At 45.0% G+C, this 15,878-nt stretch overlaps 1 protein-coding gene across 4 annotated transcripts in view; it reads left to right on the top strand.

Moving 5' to 3' along the window:
* LOC101157878 (glycerophosphodiester phosphodiesterase domain-containing protein 5) overlaps window positions 1–5,225 on the top strand; it is a 31,724-nt gene extending 26,499 nt beyond the window's left edge. For 3 of the 4 annotated variants that reach the window (XM_011483114.3, XM_023962213.1, XM_020708628.2), the window contains exons 13-17: window positions 882–1,029; window positions 1,571–1,653; window positions 2,815–2,829; window positions 3,057–3,169; window positions 4,798–5,225. In XM_011483114.3, the coding sequence (XP_011481416.1) occupies window positions 882–1,029; window positions 1,571–1,653; window positions 2,815–2,829; window positions 3,057–3,169; window positions 4,798–4,889 (451 nt within the window). In that variant the 3' untranslated portion in view covers window positions 4,890–5,225. The remainder of the gene's footprint in view (window positions 1–881; window positions 1,030–1,570; window positions 1,654–2,814; window positions 2,830–3,056; window positions 3,170–4,797) is intronic. The other variant, XM_004076082.4, reaches the window with a different exon arrangement.
* The last annotated feature ends 10,653 nt before the right edge of the window (window positions 5,226–15,878 follow it).

Here is a 15,878-nt window from a genome sequence, read left to right as displayed (position 1 = left end):
TCTATCCCCACTATAACCTGCGTCCGGCTCTTTCATCCTTGTGCTGCGCTGCAGCGCCCCGACTACCGTATTTTGCGCTCTCTGTGTAGGACACACTGAGGAGCGCGGGGGAAACCAACTCTCAGCTGCAGAGGATATGAACAGGTGAACAGGTAGAGAGGAAAAGCAGGTAGAGAGGCGGAGGAGGGGCTTTGGCTTCAAACTCTGTCAGAGATGCAAACACGGGCGTCAGATTGAGACGCAGCTTTCCCTGCGGGAGTTGAAGCAGAGACTTTCTCTGGGATGATTTTATGAACTCACACATGGAAACATGATTACCAAGTAGAACTCTTCAAAATAATAATCCTGATCTCTCCACATTCTCAGTTTCTACCATGCATTGACAAACACACCGCTCCATGCAGCGATCAGACCAGAACCAGTAGCTCCGCCCACACGCGGCCGCGGTATCATCCTTTAAAGAACGCAATGTACATTTGCAGTGATGTATGTTTCCGACAATGTCCGATTAGCCAATCTACATGTCAATCAAGTCCTGTACTTCTCAGTGAGGATTTTGATTGGCTGGTGGATTTTTTTTAAATCTTTTCTGGCCCGCGATCTACACTCATGTCATTGAAGATCAATCGACGTAATGAGCACCCTTGAATAATATATACATTATATATATATAATGGTGTCAAAACGGGTTGTGGCTCCGGGTGCTTTCTTTTCATTAGGGGCGGTCCCAAATGGCTCTTTGAGTAAAAAAGGTAGCCAACCCCTGGTTTAGTAGGACCCAGAATTCCTGAGTATTTGGTTTGCTGCAGCCTGAAGAACTGTGAGCTGTTGGCTGACTGGGTCAGCTTTTGACCTTCTCTTGTTTGTCCTTTCTCCTTCAGGGAGTACCTGGCCAATAATGTGAGTGTGACCATCTACCCGGTGAATGGGCCCTGGCTTTACTCCCTTCTGTGGTGCAGTGGGGTGCCGTCTGTGTCCTCTGACGCCCCCCAAGTCCTTCGAAAAGTGCCTTACCCTATCTGGCTCATGGTAAACAGCTTTCCCCTTTCAAAAACAATTGAAATGAATAAAGTTTGACCTCAATTACAAAAGGGGTTTATTCAGACATACCTCTGGTTTGTCAGAGGATTAATAACCCCTGTTGTTAAAGTAAAATATGTCCAACACAAGAGGCCCTCAGTTCTCATCTGTCTGGCCAGCTGTTGGACAGGACAAGTTTAAAAAAAAAAAAAAACAGCTTTTCCCTTACCATCTGACACAAGGAAGAGTGGGACATGAAAGGTATATCAGGAAGGGCTGCTTGGAGGCTGAAGGAATTGAACGGCTCAAACGTTTAACCCTCTAACTCAACCAAAAAAAGAAGTCAATGAAAACATTTTTATCTATTCCTAATTGCCTTGAGTGGGAAAAATATGCACTACAATGTTTTTAAAATATGTTTTCCATATGTTGGTTGAGTGAAAGGGTTCGGCAGCTATTTTCCTCACTCACTGCCATTGTGGATCTGGGGCAGACAGTGGGGACATCTGGTGGCATTAACAGGTAACTGCACGTTGTCGTTTTCTCGCAGAGTCGCGGGGCTTACAGCTTTATCTGGATCTGCTCAGACCTGGTGTCCCTCGCTGTTGTTGTGGGGATTTTTTGCTTCCAGAAGTAAGTCATGTCTGAACCTGATTGTGTGGGACAGTGAACAGCAGCCTCTGCCCCCCTTAAATGTTACTGTCTGCAGTTCTGAGTACAAAGTGCTGCTGTGCTTTTTGCTGTAGGGTACTACATTGGTATAAAGTCACATTTCAGCCTCTGAGATAAAAAACAAAAGTCACAGATTATAAATGAAAACTTAACTGCTAACAAAATGTTAAATTTTTAAAGTACAAATTTCAAAGTTGCAAAAACATGTGAATGTGAAATCTCATATGTGCTTTCAAAATATCTTTCTTTGATTACAAAATACATTTTTACATTTCCATTCTTTATAAACACCCCCCCCCCCCCCCCCCCCCGAGCTGATCTGTTATGTACAAGACTGTGTTGAATATTGGGCAAATAGCCTGTTATTTGCTTGACTGAGTCACTTTACTTTCTTTCTTTCTTTTTTTTATTTTATTTGCTACTATAATCATTGTTTTATTCTTAAGTACATCTTTCTGGTGCACCAGCTTCATTGTGACTCCGTATGAGCTGGTGTAGCGTCTTGTGTCAATTCCCTAAAAACAACTCAATGTTAAATCTTAATTTAAAACAAACATCAGAAAACACTATGATCAAAGTGTAAATAAAGGGCACTATTTTAGCTCTGGAAGGCTTCTTTTTATTCTGCCACCCAGTCTTTTTCTTTCATTTATTAGTGAACGGTAAACCAATGTAGAGTGCATTCTGTCACCTCTGAATGTGGCTGAATCAGCAGCATAGGCATAGGCTCTGCCTTCGCTCACACGTGGCGGGGATGGGCTCTGGCAGCCCTGTGACCCCGAAGGGGAACAAATGGAAGAAGATGACTGACTGACTGACTGAATTATTTTTATTATTATTATTAATAAGAGGGCTTCCATAGAACAAGAGTACAATAGTCGACATCTGGTCTTAGGGTCACAGGTTTGGTCCCTTCTCTGCCATCCATCCAAGTACCCTTGGGCAAAGCGCTGAACCCCTCAATGCCTTTATGAATGTGTGTGTGTGTGTGTGTGCATGAAGAGAATGAGTGAAGTCCCCCCTCCCCCTTCTGACTGCCTTTTTGCCTTTTTTATTTTTCTTGTGTGCTGTCTGATCTGCATGCAACCCTCTTCTGCTGCTCCCACCCCCGGCATGTGTCAGCTATCATATGATCAGGTAACAGCTGCTCAGGTGTCCATCCCCACCTCCTCACTTTGTCTCTCCTCCTTGTGCTGCCCCTCCTCCAACCCTGACTCCCGCTCCTCTTCTCCAGACGTGCATGTGTCCATCTTAATATTTGTTTGTATTTGTGTAGACTAAGGATTCACCCTCTGGTTTCTCTTGGGTGTTCTGACCCGTGTTTCCTGCATCTGCATGTCTGTCATGAATGTCTGCTCTCACAGGTGGAGGATGGGGGGGATGCAGCGGTGTAACCCGGAGCAGATCATGCTGTGTGCTGTGGGCCGACGACCCAGTCCAGATGTGAACATCATGAAGGAGAAGCTCATCTTATCAGGTCTGATGACACTCTCCTTTCCTTTGGGGGAGGAGTCAAATGATGGGCCTGCACTCAAAAAATCAGATTATTAAGTGAAATGTGTTTAAATTGAATATAATTCATGAAAAATTATCTTATTTTGCACAGTTGACTGCTAACAGGTCAACCATGACAGTATCAAACTAAACCTCTAGTTTCCATTTCAGTTCATTTGAGAAGTGCCTCTTGACAACCAAGCATGTTTCAAAATGCTCAACAAAAAGGCCCAAAACATCAGACAGAGATGTCTTCATTTTGATCGTTATAACCTACTATCAAGGCTGGCCAGCTCTGCTCCTCCAGAGCCTCAACTCTGCCTGTTTTCCACCCCCACCCCCCCTGACAGCTTGCTGCTGATTAGCTGACTCAAGTAATTCCACATCCTGACTGACCAAACACACCTGGTTTAGGTAGGCAGCATCAAGCAGTAAAACAGGCAGGGTTGAGGCTCTCGATGGCCACGGTTGGACAGCCTGGTCTAAATCATTCAAATGAAAACTAAAATACTATATGTAAATGGAAAAAATGTGAAGAAAACCTTCAGTAGAAGAAGAAGTAGAAGTAGACCACCGTCTGCTATGACACGATCAGGGCAAACATGCAGAACACCGGAACATCTGCATTCAAGCAAAAATGTGAAGCAAAAACTGCAACAAAGACGAGAGGAAGCAGAAGAACAAACACAAAATCCCTGAAACATCTAAAGAAATGCATCCACCGTAGCTGCAGTGTGGTGCCATTTGTGTCTGCTGAGGCTCTGACTCTTTCAGTGGGTTTTACAAACATACAAACTCTATCTATTTCCTAGCATATCCGCATTATTACCAAACACAAAGCAGGTTCATATTGGTCCAGTGAGGACTGTAAAATGTAAAGCACTTCAGTATGACTCCAAAAAACAGCAAGATAAATGAAAACAGACTATTAGAGACACAGTACCACGGAGAATGCACACTCTTTAACACACACACACACACACTGGTCTAACCTTTACTTGTAAATTAAGTCCTTACATCTGTCCTCTGAGACAAAAATCTCTGTGACTTTAGCGTAAAAGTCCTCCTGATCTCCTTTTGCGGTGCATTCAGACTGGACACTCTGCCGTACCGAAATAGCAGTAAAAGGTTTTGTACCTGACGTTGATACAGACGCTTAAAGTCGGTCAGCAAAGTATAGAGTTTGGAGAACTATCCTGACCGGGATGATGACATCCTCACGCCACACGTCCCAGTATTGTTGTAGCTAGGAGCCAGGGAGCAGACAAGTACAAAGTCTGCACCAAAACCTCTGACAAAAAGATGTTTTACTGATCACAGCAGAGAGGCAGCATGACGACAAACAGACTGAAAAACCCTGGAATATCTAAATTAGAACTAAGAGAACAAAAGGCAAATCATTAAAAAAACATTAAATTTGAGAGATGAAACCATTCCACCATTTTGTTTTCTTTCATTTTTCTGACTTTCATCCTAATGTCCTTCTTACTTTAATGATGAATGATCAGTTTGTTGCGTTTCATAATGACAAACGTTACAACTAAATGATAAATCTCTGCTTTATGAAACCATTCATCATGGTGGTCACGTTCCGGTGTGTTTGTGTTCCAGAACTGGGCAGTGGTCTCGGCAGCACTGAGGATCTCTGTGTGTGTCCAGAGAACGGTCACGTGCGATACTCTCCAGGAGGCTTCGCTCACTGAAGGCGCAGATGACAGCAGAGACATTTTGGGGGAAGTCCGAGTCTCTAAAATCATCTATGGAGCAAAGCCAGGTGTCCTCCTGGGTGTCGCTCCTGTTTCTCCTTCAGCAGCAGCGGTCGGAACTCCCAACGGTTTGCTGTCACCGTGCACAAACGAGCATGTGTCTGACAGCTCGTCCTAAAAACTCTGGACTCTTATGCCTCTGCTACATGCAGGCACATTCACATGCTGCCTTCACCCGGATGAACTTGTAGAAATGTTGCATCGTTAGTATTGCCTCAGGCTAGTTGGTTTGTTGTGTTTTCGGATTAATAAAGACTACTCGTATTCTTTAAAGTCTGCATGCTGTTTTTAGAGAATCTGATGAAGAAAACAGGTTTGAATGTAAAACGTTTGCCTGTAAAGAAAATACTCCAGAAGCTTGACTTGTGACTCTCAGCAGCTCATGGAGATGTTGGAGCAGTCAGGGTCCGCTGACACAGCAGCACTGTGGCCTCTTTTCAGATGGGTTGACATGATGGAAACTTTGTTGGACCTAATTAAAGCTGACTGAGCTGTCGAGCCTTAAACTATCCTCCAGGTGGACTGAGCATGTCAGAAATGGGGCTGGCTCAGTTCCAGGAGGTCAGCAGCTGAGAAAATTCCTCCTGACATGTGGCATCTTCACAGAAGAGTTTTCAGAAGTCACCAGAGCTGCTGTGACAGCACCAGCTCCAGGAGCTGCAGCTCCTTCATGACTGGGATGCTAAATTATTGAAGGGGAGGATGGATATGGCAAACATGGCAACAGCTGAAACAAAAAGGTGAATACGATGTGCAGCTATAACTAACCTTAAAGCCGCAGTGAAACCAAACCACGGAGGTGACTGCAAACTTTCTTTGTCATTTTTACTTTGGGAAACAAAAACCCAAACTCACAATTAAAAAAAAAAACTTTCAAACCAAAATAATAAATAAAACTAGAAGCCCCACAGCATCCACAGACGAGACTGTGTTAAAATCCTGCAGAAGTCAAATTATACATGTGAACATAAGACCTTTCATAACAAGCCATGTTTGTTGTGGTTCTAGCAATCATACATTTAATAATGTATGATAATAATCATGAAGTAGGTATATTTTCAGAGTAGCTAACATCAGAAATCTGCAAAACTGAGAGTCTAAAGATTATTATTCAGTAGATAAATATTTAGATTATCAGCAATACAATGACTTAGCTTCATGATTAACGTCTCCCAATGAGCCAGTAATAAACGAATGGAACAAAAAAAAAGAAAATCACAGGCCCAACATCTGGCCCTGTGGAACGCCAGATGCCTTATAAGCTGAAGGAGAACTGCATGTTGCAGTATATCCTGAGACATGAGCTCTGCATAGAGAGGAGTTATCTAAGCAACCTGTTGAACTATTTACTCTGGCCCGCCAAACTGAAATAAATTATACTGATAATCCTCAGTGTTTCTTTCCTCCTGTAATTCTGGTGTATCCTGATAGGTGATGCACTACAAATAAACCTCTTGTTTATGTGCAGCAAGTTATTCTGCATTCATGTGGTGTTTGAAGATTTGTTTTTCTGATGTTCGTGTGTGTTTTACGAGTCAGACGGGGATTTTTTTGATCATTCAAACAACACATAAACACAGCATTTCTCCAAGTTTGCAAAAGCCCCAGTTTTGAAATAAAAACTCAACAATCTTCTGTTTTAAAATTTGTACATCAACTGTCAATCAGAATTAAGGTATGTTTTGATCCAGATTGCTTGTCATGTCTTTCTCTTCTCAGTTAGGCTACCAAAGCACTCCACACATCTGTTCCTGGTCCGGCCCTTCTGTCAAATTTTAGAACCCTTTGTGGCCCACGAGTAAGAAAATGTGCCCACCAAAGATGGGTTTCAGCAAGCTGTCCCCAACTTACCCCCTTCCTCATATAACCTCATGATAGGGTGAGGAGGTGGGGGGTTTATCCTGCGATGCGCCTGGGGGGGGGGGCTACTTGGCAGTGGCCCCCCTCCTATGGTTGCCGTATGGAGTGCCCCCCCCCCCCCCCCCTTTCGGTTTTATTTGCACCTTAGACATGTAGGGCCCTTGGTAGGGGGGGTGATTGGACATCACTGCCAGCAAGCAGCAGATGTCCTCCTGGCACCCTACCCGCCAATTTTAACCGCACCTTAGACATTTAGGGCCCCTTTGGTGGGGAGGGTGAGGGGACGTCACTGTGAGTAATCAGGAGATGTCCCCTTAGTGCCCTACCCGCCAATTCTAACTGCACCCCCCTTAGTACACACACCCCTCATACATACATGCACACACACATCCTCTCAAACACACACACACACATTTTGCAAGGAAGGTGGGAGCTAAGACCATCTGTCCCCTACCCCTTCCCTGGTGGGGGGTACGGGGCCCTTGGCAACGGCGGCCGTGTCCCTTGGGTGCCAGTTTCCTGGGCCCGGCGGTGCTCTCTCCGTGCGGGGAGGGGGTTCACATTACACCTGAGCCGGAGGTGTTAGTGTCCCTGGGGGGTGGGTTCGGGTCCTTGCCCCTGAGCGCTGTGCTCCGTCAAATTTCCAACTGTGGCCGAGCCTGGTCGGGCCATGTTTACAACACCCCTTGTGGACCCCCTTTTTCCCCGGGGTGCCCCCCTCCTGGGCGGGGGCGGTGGGCCCCTGCCTTGCTCCTCCCTGGACCAACCGAGTGCCGGGGGCTGCCTGGAGTGCGGAGCGGGTCTCCCTTGGGGGGTCCTGGCTCGTACCTGGGGTATGGGCGGGGGGATGACCGGAACTCCTTGGTGGAGATGGGGAGCTCGTCTGGGGCTGTGGGCGCCCTTCTCCGGTGGGGCCCTGCGTTGGGCTCTCCCGGCGCGGCGGGGGGTCTGCTCTCCTGGTTGGGCTGGGGCGGCGCTCTCTTTCCCTCCGCGCCTCCCTGCTCTCTGGCTCTGGGGGCCTCGCGGCGGTCCTGCTGGCCCTGGCCTGTGTGGCGGATTTGGTCGCCCGGGGGGCGGTTGTTCCCTGCCTGCTCCCGTGTGGGATTGGGGGGGTTCCGGCTGCCGCTGCTGCTGCGGCGGGGGTCTTGGTGTGGGGATGCCTGGGCACTCTCCTTCCTTCTTTACACATTCCTCCATCCATTTTAGAAGAAAATAAACACTCACCTGAGCACAGGTGTTAGCTCACCTTTGCACTAATAGTTTGCGTGATAGAATGAATGAAATATTTCCCACTAGTTGGTTCAAAGGCATAGGTATGCGTGTGTGAACACTATATGTTTTGTCTACATGTTGACATGTGGACATTTTTACAGCTGGCAGGTGTGTTGATAACATTTGAGTGTGTGTGTGTGGACAGGCCCCGCCCTTTTTGTACTACATTTGAACCTCACCGTAATGATAAACAACCAGTAAACTTGTTGCTTTATGCTGCTTCATTGTCTTATCCCCCCTCCCCTCCTATTATCACCCTCCTAACCCCCTCCCTCTCTCTCTAACATCCCTCTCTCTTCTTCCCTTCTTTCCTTTTCCGTCCGGTCCAACACCAAAGATTTTCAAACATGGTTGAAATTAATAAAGTTGGCCTCAATTACAAAAGGGCTTTATTCAGACATACCTTTGGTTTGTCTGAAGATTTATAACCCCTGTTGTTAAAGAAAATGTGATGTGATGTGATGTGCCCACCCCTGTTCTAGAGTCAATTGGTAAAGGCGTTTGTCATTTTCAGTAAAGCAGGTTTGGTGAAAGGGTCTGAAAAGCTTTACAGATGTTTTGATGTGAACCTGTCTTTTCTTTATCTCCATTCACTTAAACAGGGTTGTGAAATGAACTCGGACCTTTGGATAGAAATCGGCAGCATCTAGGGACAGTTTAGATCTGACCTTCCAAGAAGTTCCAACTTCATGATGAACATTTTTGTTGTTTTGGGGTCCAAAGGAGACACAGACACTGAATTAAACTCTGAGTTTCTTCTGACATTTAAAATGCAAAGTGAACAGTAGAGACGGAGATCTAACAGTGTTGTCCTCTTCAGATAAAGTTCTCTTATTTCTCATGAAAACAGGTTTTGTCAGAGTTGGAGTCACAGGCCTTCTCAGGACTCTACATGATTCTCCACAGCTTCCTACATGTTGGTCCTGCAGGTGGCAGCATCTCACCTGCTGAGAGCTGGACTCCACCTCACTTCCTGTTGCCGTGCTTTTAACATGATGTGTCTCTATCAGAATTATCTTCCACTTTCTCCATCTTTCCTGCATGTCTTGGGTCTTCATCAAGCCACTTGTGCAACGCTTTTTTTTAAGCTTCGGGTTTCTGAAAAACCTATTTCTGAAATTAAAATACAACTACAGACAATTTTGATTAGAAAATCTTAAAAGATATGTAGATTTTTTTTTACAGATGACAAAAATTCAGTGAAACAAAGTTGTTGATTAGTGTCTAATTTGTAAGTACGGTAAATTAATAAAAGCAATATTACAGTTTTTTTTCCATAGAACAACACTATAACACTGAGAACTCAACCCCTTTTTCAAATAATCTTTCAGGGAAAAAAAGAGTTTTCATATTTTGAATCTTCATTCTCTGTCAAATATTTGTGTCTGGTTTAAACTTTGACTTTGAGATGAAGATTTTCCCTTTAATGTCAAAGTGGATGCTAAAAATCAGACGCTAACTTCTGCCACGACCGGCTTTTAGGGTGTGATGTATGAATAAAGCAAAATGAAATGACCCAACCGTGGTAGAACTGGTATGTTCTAAATACAATCTAAACATGAATGCACCGTGTCTGCAGCTTTATTAACTCTTGTGCTCTCCTATGGGGTCCAGATGACCCCCCCACCTTACATTGACGTGTTCTCCCTACCATGACAAAGGTGGATAAAGGTGGAAAGATTTCATGTAATCCATGGAAACCAGTGAAGATCACAAATCATTGAAGAAAAAAGGTTCAGAGCACTGTCTAGTGGGTCTAGATCAGTGTTTTTCAACCAGTGTGCCACGGCACACTAGTGTGCCGTGGCACACTAGTGTGCCGTGGGAGATGGTCAAGTGTGCCGTGGGAAATTGCCCTCATTAACTGATCTAAAAACATTTCCATCTCCAGGAAATCAGCTCTTTGTTCATCCAAACAGGCCCTGATAAAACACTGAGAAGTTAAGAATATGAAATATCATAAAATTATTTTTTCTTTGTGTTTATATGATTCTATTAAAGACATTTTGATAAGAATAACGGGATACCGTGATTTAGCTGCAGCTATAACTGTGTAAGCAAAAGTCCCGCCCCTTTAACTGTCTCCACCAATCATTCTTGAAGGCTTAATCACATGTCATCAGTCTGACCAATCAGAAGTGTTTAAAGTATTCACTTCCTTGTTTCGATTTAGCGCAAAAAAGTCTCTCTGTTCTAACAAAAATACCAGCTAAAGCTCGTCTTTAGCGGTGTGGCTTTCCACAGAATCTGGTATCAGACTGGAACAAGTGAACAAAACCATGAAGCTCAAAGACGCTGGTCTTTCTGCGGTCGGCGGATTATCGGCACTACATCTCCCATGATGCAGTAAAGTGACTGTCTTAGCGCACAATGAGTCTCTCCTCTCAACGTCTTAAAACAACGAACACACATCAAACAGTTTTTGAATCTTTTGACTTAATTTTTAATACATCTTTTAGAAAAAACAGCTGCAGCTTCCAGCGTTTTCTGCAACAATTATCACAAAAATGCATGTGAGGTTGCAGAGCGGCTGTAGATCAATACAGACTGAGCTTTTTCTTTTTTTTTTATTTATCTATTTTTTTGGATGCTGGTGTGCCGCGGGATTTTTGTCAAGGTTAAAGTGTGTCGTGGCTCAAAAAAGGTTGAAAAACACTGGTCTAGATGACCCAACTACCAACGTTAAAGTGCCTTGGATAGCACAAGGGTTAAGCATTAAGATACTAACTTAGCGATCAGAGCAGCTCCTAACAGTCACATGACGCGGAATTCGGTAGTTGGCGTACGTTTTTTTTTCTGTCTGCGGCCCGGTGCCAAGTGGCCCACGCACGGCTGCCGGTCCACGGCCTGGGGGGTTGAGGTCCCCATACCTCACACATTCATCAGGAACTGTTATCATGGAGGGCTTTGTGAGCCCCCCCAGCTCCGCTGGCATCCAGACACATGGGGGCCGAGGTCTTGCCCCTCACCCCACTCTCAGGTCTTCTTTACCCAGCATTCCTGCACTGACCTCTGACCCCAGGACACACAGCCCCCCTCCCAGAAGATATCCAGGTGTCCTTCAGTGTGACCTTCTGACCCCATCGGTCAAAAAGTGAAACACTTTGTCTGCCTGGGATAAATGACCCCCACCCTCCCCACAATGAAGTTGTGTGAGTGCGCTGACCGGTCTCACCCTTTCCTTAACCCCCCCCCCACTGCCTCGTCAGCAGGTTGGAGACAGCAGTCAACAGAAGGAGGTAGAGAGAGGAGAAAATGAGGCAGCTACCTTTATTCCTGGGGGGCACCATGTATGACTTATGGACAAATGGAGCTTCTGTGAGGGAGGAGCACAGTTTGAAAGAGGAATAAAGGTCAGAGTGCTAGGAATGAGAATTTATTGGATCTATTGTTACCCCCCTCCCCCAGTAGAAGTACGCTGTCTGACATGAAGCATGAAGCGTTTTCACCCCCCCATTCACATGTGGGAGATAGCTGACCTTATGTGCAGTCCTCTGACATGAGCAGCAACTGACTCGTATGTGAGATCTTAGTGTGTTTAAAGGGAGGGGTCCACAGCATTTGGGGCAGCGGTTCCGCAGTGTGGTGCCTTGTCACAGGGGCACAACAGTACGTCCTTGACGTCATTTGGTAAATGTCAGTCACTGTAAACCCCTTCACCATGTCCTTGCTCCCCAGAGCCACATTCATCCTTCAGCTTTACAGTAACAAAGCGTGGGGGGGGGTCTTCAGCTCCTCCTTTACATAATCCACTGTGTCACTGCTCACGTTATGCTGAGAGACACACTGGAGTACAGAGCCAGGCTCAGACCTTCACTGAGAGAGCTGATAGGGTGCTGGCCGTGGCCTTAGAATGACCTTTGACCCCAGGTCAGAGCAGGACCCCTGCTTCACAGTGGCCTCACAACTGACCGAAAATGAGTTACAACTACAGAATGGCAAACACTGGTGCTCCATCACTGAAGTCTGTTGTTGTGGGGAACTGAAAATGGAATGTTCCCATCAGGAGGGTTTGGTGATAAACTATCTGATGAACTGACTTTGATTTACAACAAGAAGATTCAATGAGACAAAAGTGGAATTACAGGGTTTTCAAGGAAAAACTTAAAGCCTTTAGAAATGCAGAAAAGCACATGCATTTTTAAAGCAGCCCTGTTTAGAACTCTGTGTTGAGTTACATTGTATTATATAACCAAGCTCAGCCAAAGTTGTTGTACTTTAGACTGAATCCTGGATCTGATGCAGATTTCATTCCTAAAATCAGTCAGCAGTCATCTCCATCTTGATGAATGTTGAAAACAAATGTTCAAACTGTCTGCTGTCTTTGACAATGGAGGCTGAAAGTACCAGAGCGTGCTCTGAAGTATCCTGAAGGTCAGCTGGGTCTTGGGGGTGGAAGGAAAGAGGTCCATCCTGACACCCCCTCAAAGATCATTTACTACAAAAAGTAGATCTGCCTGCTGTCAGGCTGTATGCCCCCTTGGGGTTCAGGTCTGACACTCTTCATCCTGACAGCTCAACCATCCTCTTCCTCAACCCCCTCCCCTCCCCACTGCAATAAGACTCCCCACCTGTTGTCTATTAAGCCCTCCTAAATCTCAGCCCCTCAAAGGGAGAACCCAGTATGATTAACAAACAACATGTGAAGTCAAACCAGCTAAAGCCGACCGTCGTTGCAGGTTTTCTCCAAGCAGGCGTTTCTCTGGGAGACGGCAGACGTGCTGTCTGAGCGCGTCAGGAAGCAGCAGCCTGTCAGTCACAGTTAAGGTCTGCCACATTTCAATTCTGGGACCATCTGCTCCATCATACTTCCTCACTAACAGCGTCTTCCCCCTGACGTGAGCAGTCTGCTCTGGCCCACTGCAACATCCAACAAGGGAAAGCTGCCTGCCCGCCCCCCAAACCCCCCACGCCTGACACGCAGAGTTTGGCGTTTCAGCTCGAGGTGCTTGAGTGAGACAGGAACTGTGCTCCACGTTGTGAGGTCACCCTCAAGAGAGCCAAAAGGGCGCATCAGTTTTTGAGGCCTCATGAGGAGGAGCCTCGATCACTCAGCCCCCCCACAGAGAAACGCCACATGAAGGAGGCTTGATTTGTGTGGAATCAAAGCTGTGCATGATTAGAATGAGAAATAAATAGAGCAGGTAAAACAGATGGAGAGGACCTCAGCATCTGAGGGGGGGCTTCAACATCCAGCAACATGAAGGTAACGAGGCAGGTGTCAAAAACAATATGGTGCTCTGCAAGTCGTAGCTAATAAGAAGCTTTGAAAATACACCCCAGCACTCCTCTGAACAGCTGAACCTTCCTGTCAACCACCCCCAAACAATGAAAACACAGAAAAACAATTGTTGTTTCAATTTAAAGAAATATTCCATCCATTCATCTTGTTTGTGTCAGAGCTGTACAGTCCAGCAGAGATTTCCAGACCCACCTCTCCACAGAAACTTCTTCCTGTTCTGACAAGGGTTACATATCTTTGTTACATCAGTTTCCATTTCTGTCCACCAGTGTCTGTTCTTTGTTGTTTGGGTCCTGCACAGAGTAACCCTTGTGCTATCCTAGGCACTTTACCATTGGGAGTTGGGTCATCTAGACCCACTAGACAGTGCTCTGAACCTTTTTTCTTCAATGATTTGTGATCTTCACTGGTGTCCATGGATTACATGAAATCTTTCCACCTTTATCCACCTTTGTCATGGTAGGGAGAACACGTCAATGTAAGGGGGGGGGGGGTCATCTAAGATAGCACAAGGGATAACCCCCCCTCCCCCCCCCCCATGTAAGAAATCAACTGACAGTTCAAAGAAAACCAGTCAAAATCCACCTGATTTCATTTTAAAGACAAATCCTAGAGACGAGACCCCATCCCTCTGCAAAGACTGTCAACTTTAACCATGAAGCCAGACGCCTGACACACTGAAGGTAACATTTACTCCAAAAACACCAACATGGCAGTGACGTCTGTCAGACTGTGAACAGGGACAAATGCAGTTTAGTAAACTTCTAACTGATTTAACAGTTTTATTTCGCTAAGAAAAAGAAACAGTCTGGATGATAATAAAGATTATTTGAATTACAAAATGTAATGTTGTGATTTAATAGAAATTAGCCTGGGGGGTTATCAAGCTAAATCTCAGTCTTTACAAGTAAAAAAGATGAGATTTCCTCCTGAATTCCTCGGATAGAGTTAAAGAGGTATACGCTACAAGGGTCTTCATATTGGATCCAGCTGCTATGGACATGATAAGCTGTTGTTTCTTCTTGTTAAAGAGGAAAAGAAATGAAGAAACAGTATTTAACATTAACCATGCCCTACAGGGGCAGATGTAGTCCTGCTGAAAAAAGCAGGTCTCTGCCTGGACCTTTTCAAAAGAAGGCCGAAAAACTGTCGGTGGTGGGTCTGTCTCTCCCCAACTTCTCTCCATCCTGACAGCCAGCAATGCAAATGTGCCCTTTGAGGACATTTACGGCTTTCCAATGACACCAAATGTAAAGGGTTGGCCTCTGGGAAATGTAGTTTTTGGTGGATTTAAAAACAATCTGACTGGATTTTTCTTTTCCGGTACTCAGGAGGATATGTGGAGTTGCCATGGTTCTTTGTGCTTCCTGTCAGACCGCTGGTACCCTGGTAGTTTCTGGATTCAGGTTTGGTCTAATCAAAAAGGTGACTGAAGGTTTGATTCCAGCTTCTTTCTTTAAAAAAAAAGAATTTTAAATACTGCATTTCCTCTGGTTATCTTTACATAATACTGCCTTTTGTTTAACCTTACCAACAGATGCGCATATGGGTTACTGCACAGAAAAACTTCAAATGAATAGTATTTTCATTTCTACTCAAATAGGATTCTAGACTTAACCAGTGGTCTTTTACTGAGACAGGATGTTTCACTCAGATCAGGGAAAAACACAGAACCGTTGGCAGAAGAACAATAAGTAGTTTGTGACAAACATGTAACATGCTTGCATTCAGAGTATAGAAATGCTGTCATTTATGGCCAGATGTTGTGTTCACGCTGAGTGGAGCAGCATCTCCCCCCATCTGCTGTATAAAAACTCAGACTTGTTACTTGATAACCTGAACTTTTACAGTAAAAATCCAGAATAATTCATTATTATTACTGACAATTCAAATATGCTGCATTATTATGAGACATGCGCGCATGAACTTAGTTGATAACAGTGATGTTAAAGCACTGCCCCACGTGGGGCAGTGCTTTAACATCACTGTTATCAACTAAGTTCACCACTGGTTCTTGACAGCATGGCCTGACCAGCCCAGACCATACAGAGGGATGTCTCTAGAGTTCCCACACAATTTATGCCAGTAAGACTGCTCAGAAGCTGAAACAGAAGTTCATGACATGAAGGTTGAGATCAGAGAGCAGGCAGAGAGGTGAAAGAGGCTCAAAGCTTTCATGACCACTGTAAAGAATGTGACAAAGGTTCACGGCTTCTCTGCTCAAGCAAAGGCAAGAGACGATGTCATGAGGATCAGCGAGAAACAGATAAGAGTAGTGACTGAGCACAAAATGGTACAAGCTCACAGCATCGACCTGTGCTTAGATTCATCTGCAGTGGATGTTGCTCACTTTTATGATCTTCATAAACTCCTCAGATGATCAAAAAAAGCCACCACATTTTAGCTGATCTGAATGTTCTTTTCTTTTGAGCTTGAAGTTTATTTCTCAGGAGTGATGAGGCCAAGTAGACTCCATATACTGCACTCATATGCTGGACCTTTGCAGTGGTAACCTGGTGCAGTGTCCAATCAGCTGAGAGGAAATGTCCTTC

Source organism: Oryzias latipes, chromosome 14 (assembly GCF_002234675.1).
Source record: "Oryzias latipes chromosome 14, ASM223467v1".
NCBI classification, from domain to species: domain Eukaryota; kingdom Metazoa; phylum Chordata; class Actinopteri; order Beloniformes; family Adrianichthyidae; genus Oryzias; species Oryzias latipes.
This window is presented reverse-complemented; position numbering and strand designations above follow the sequence as displayed.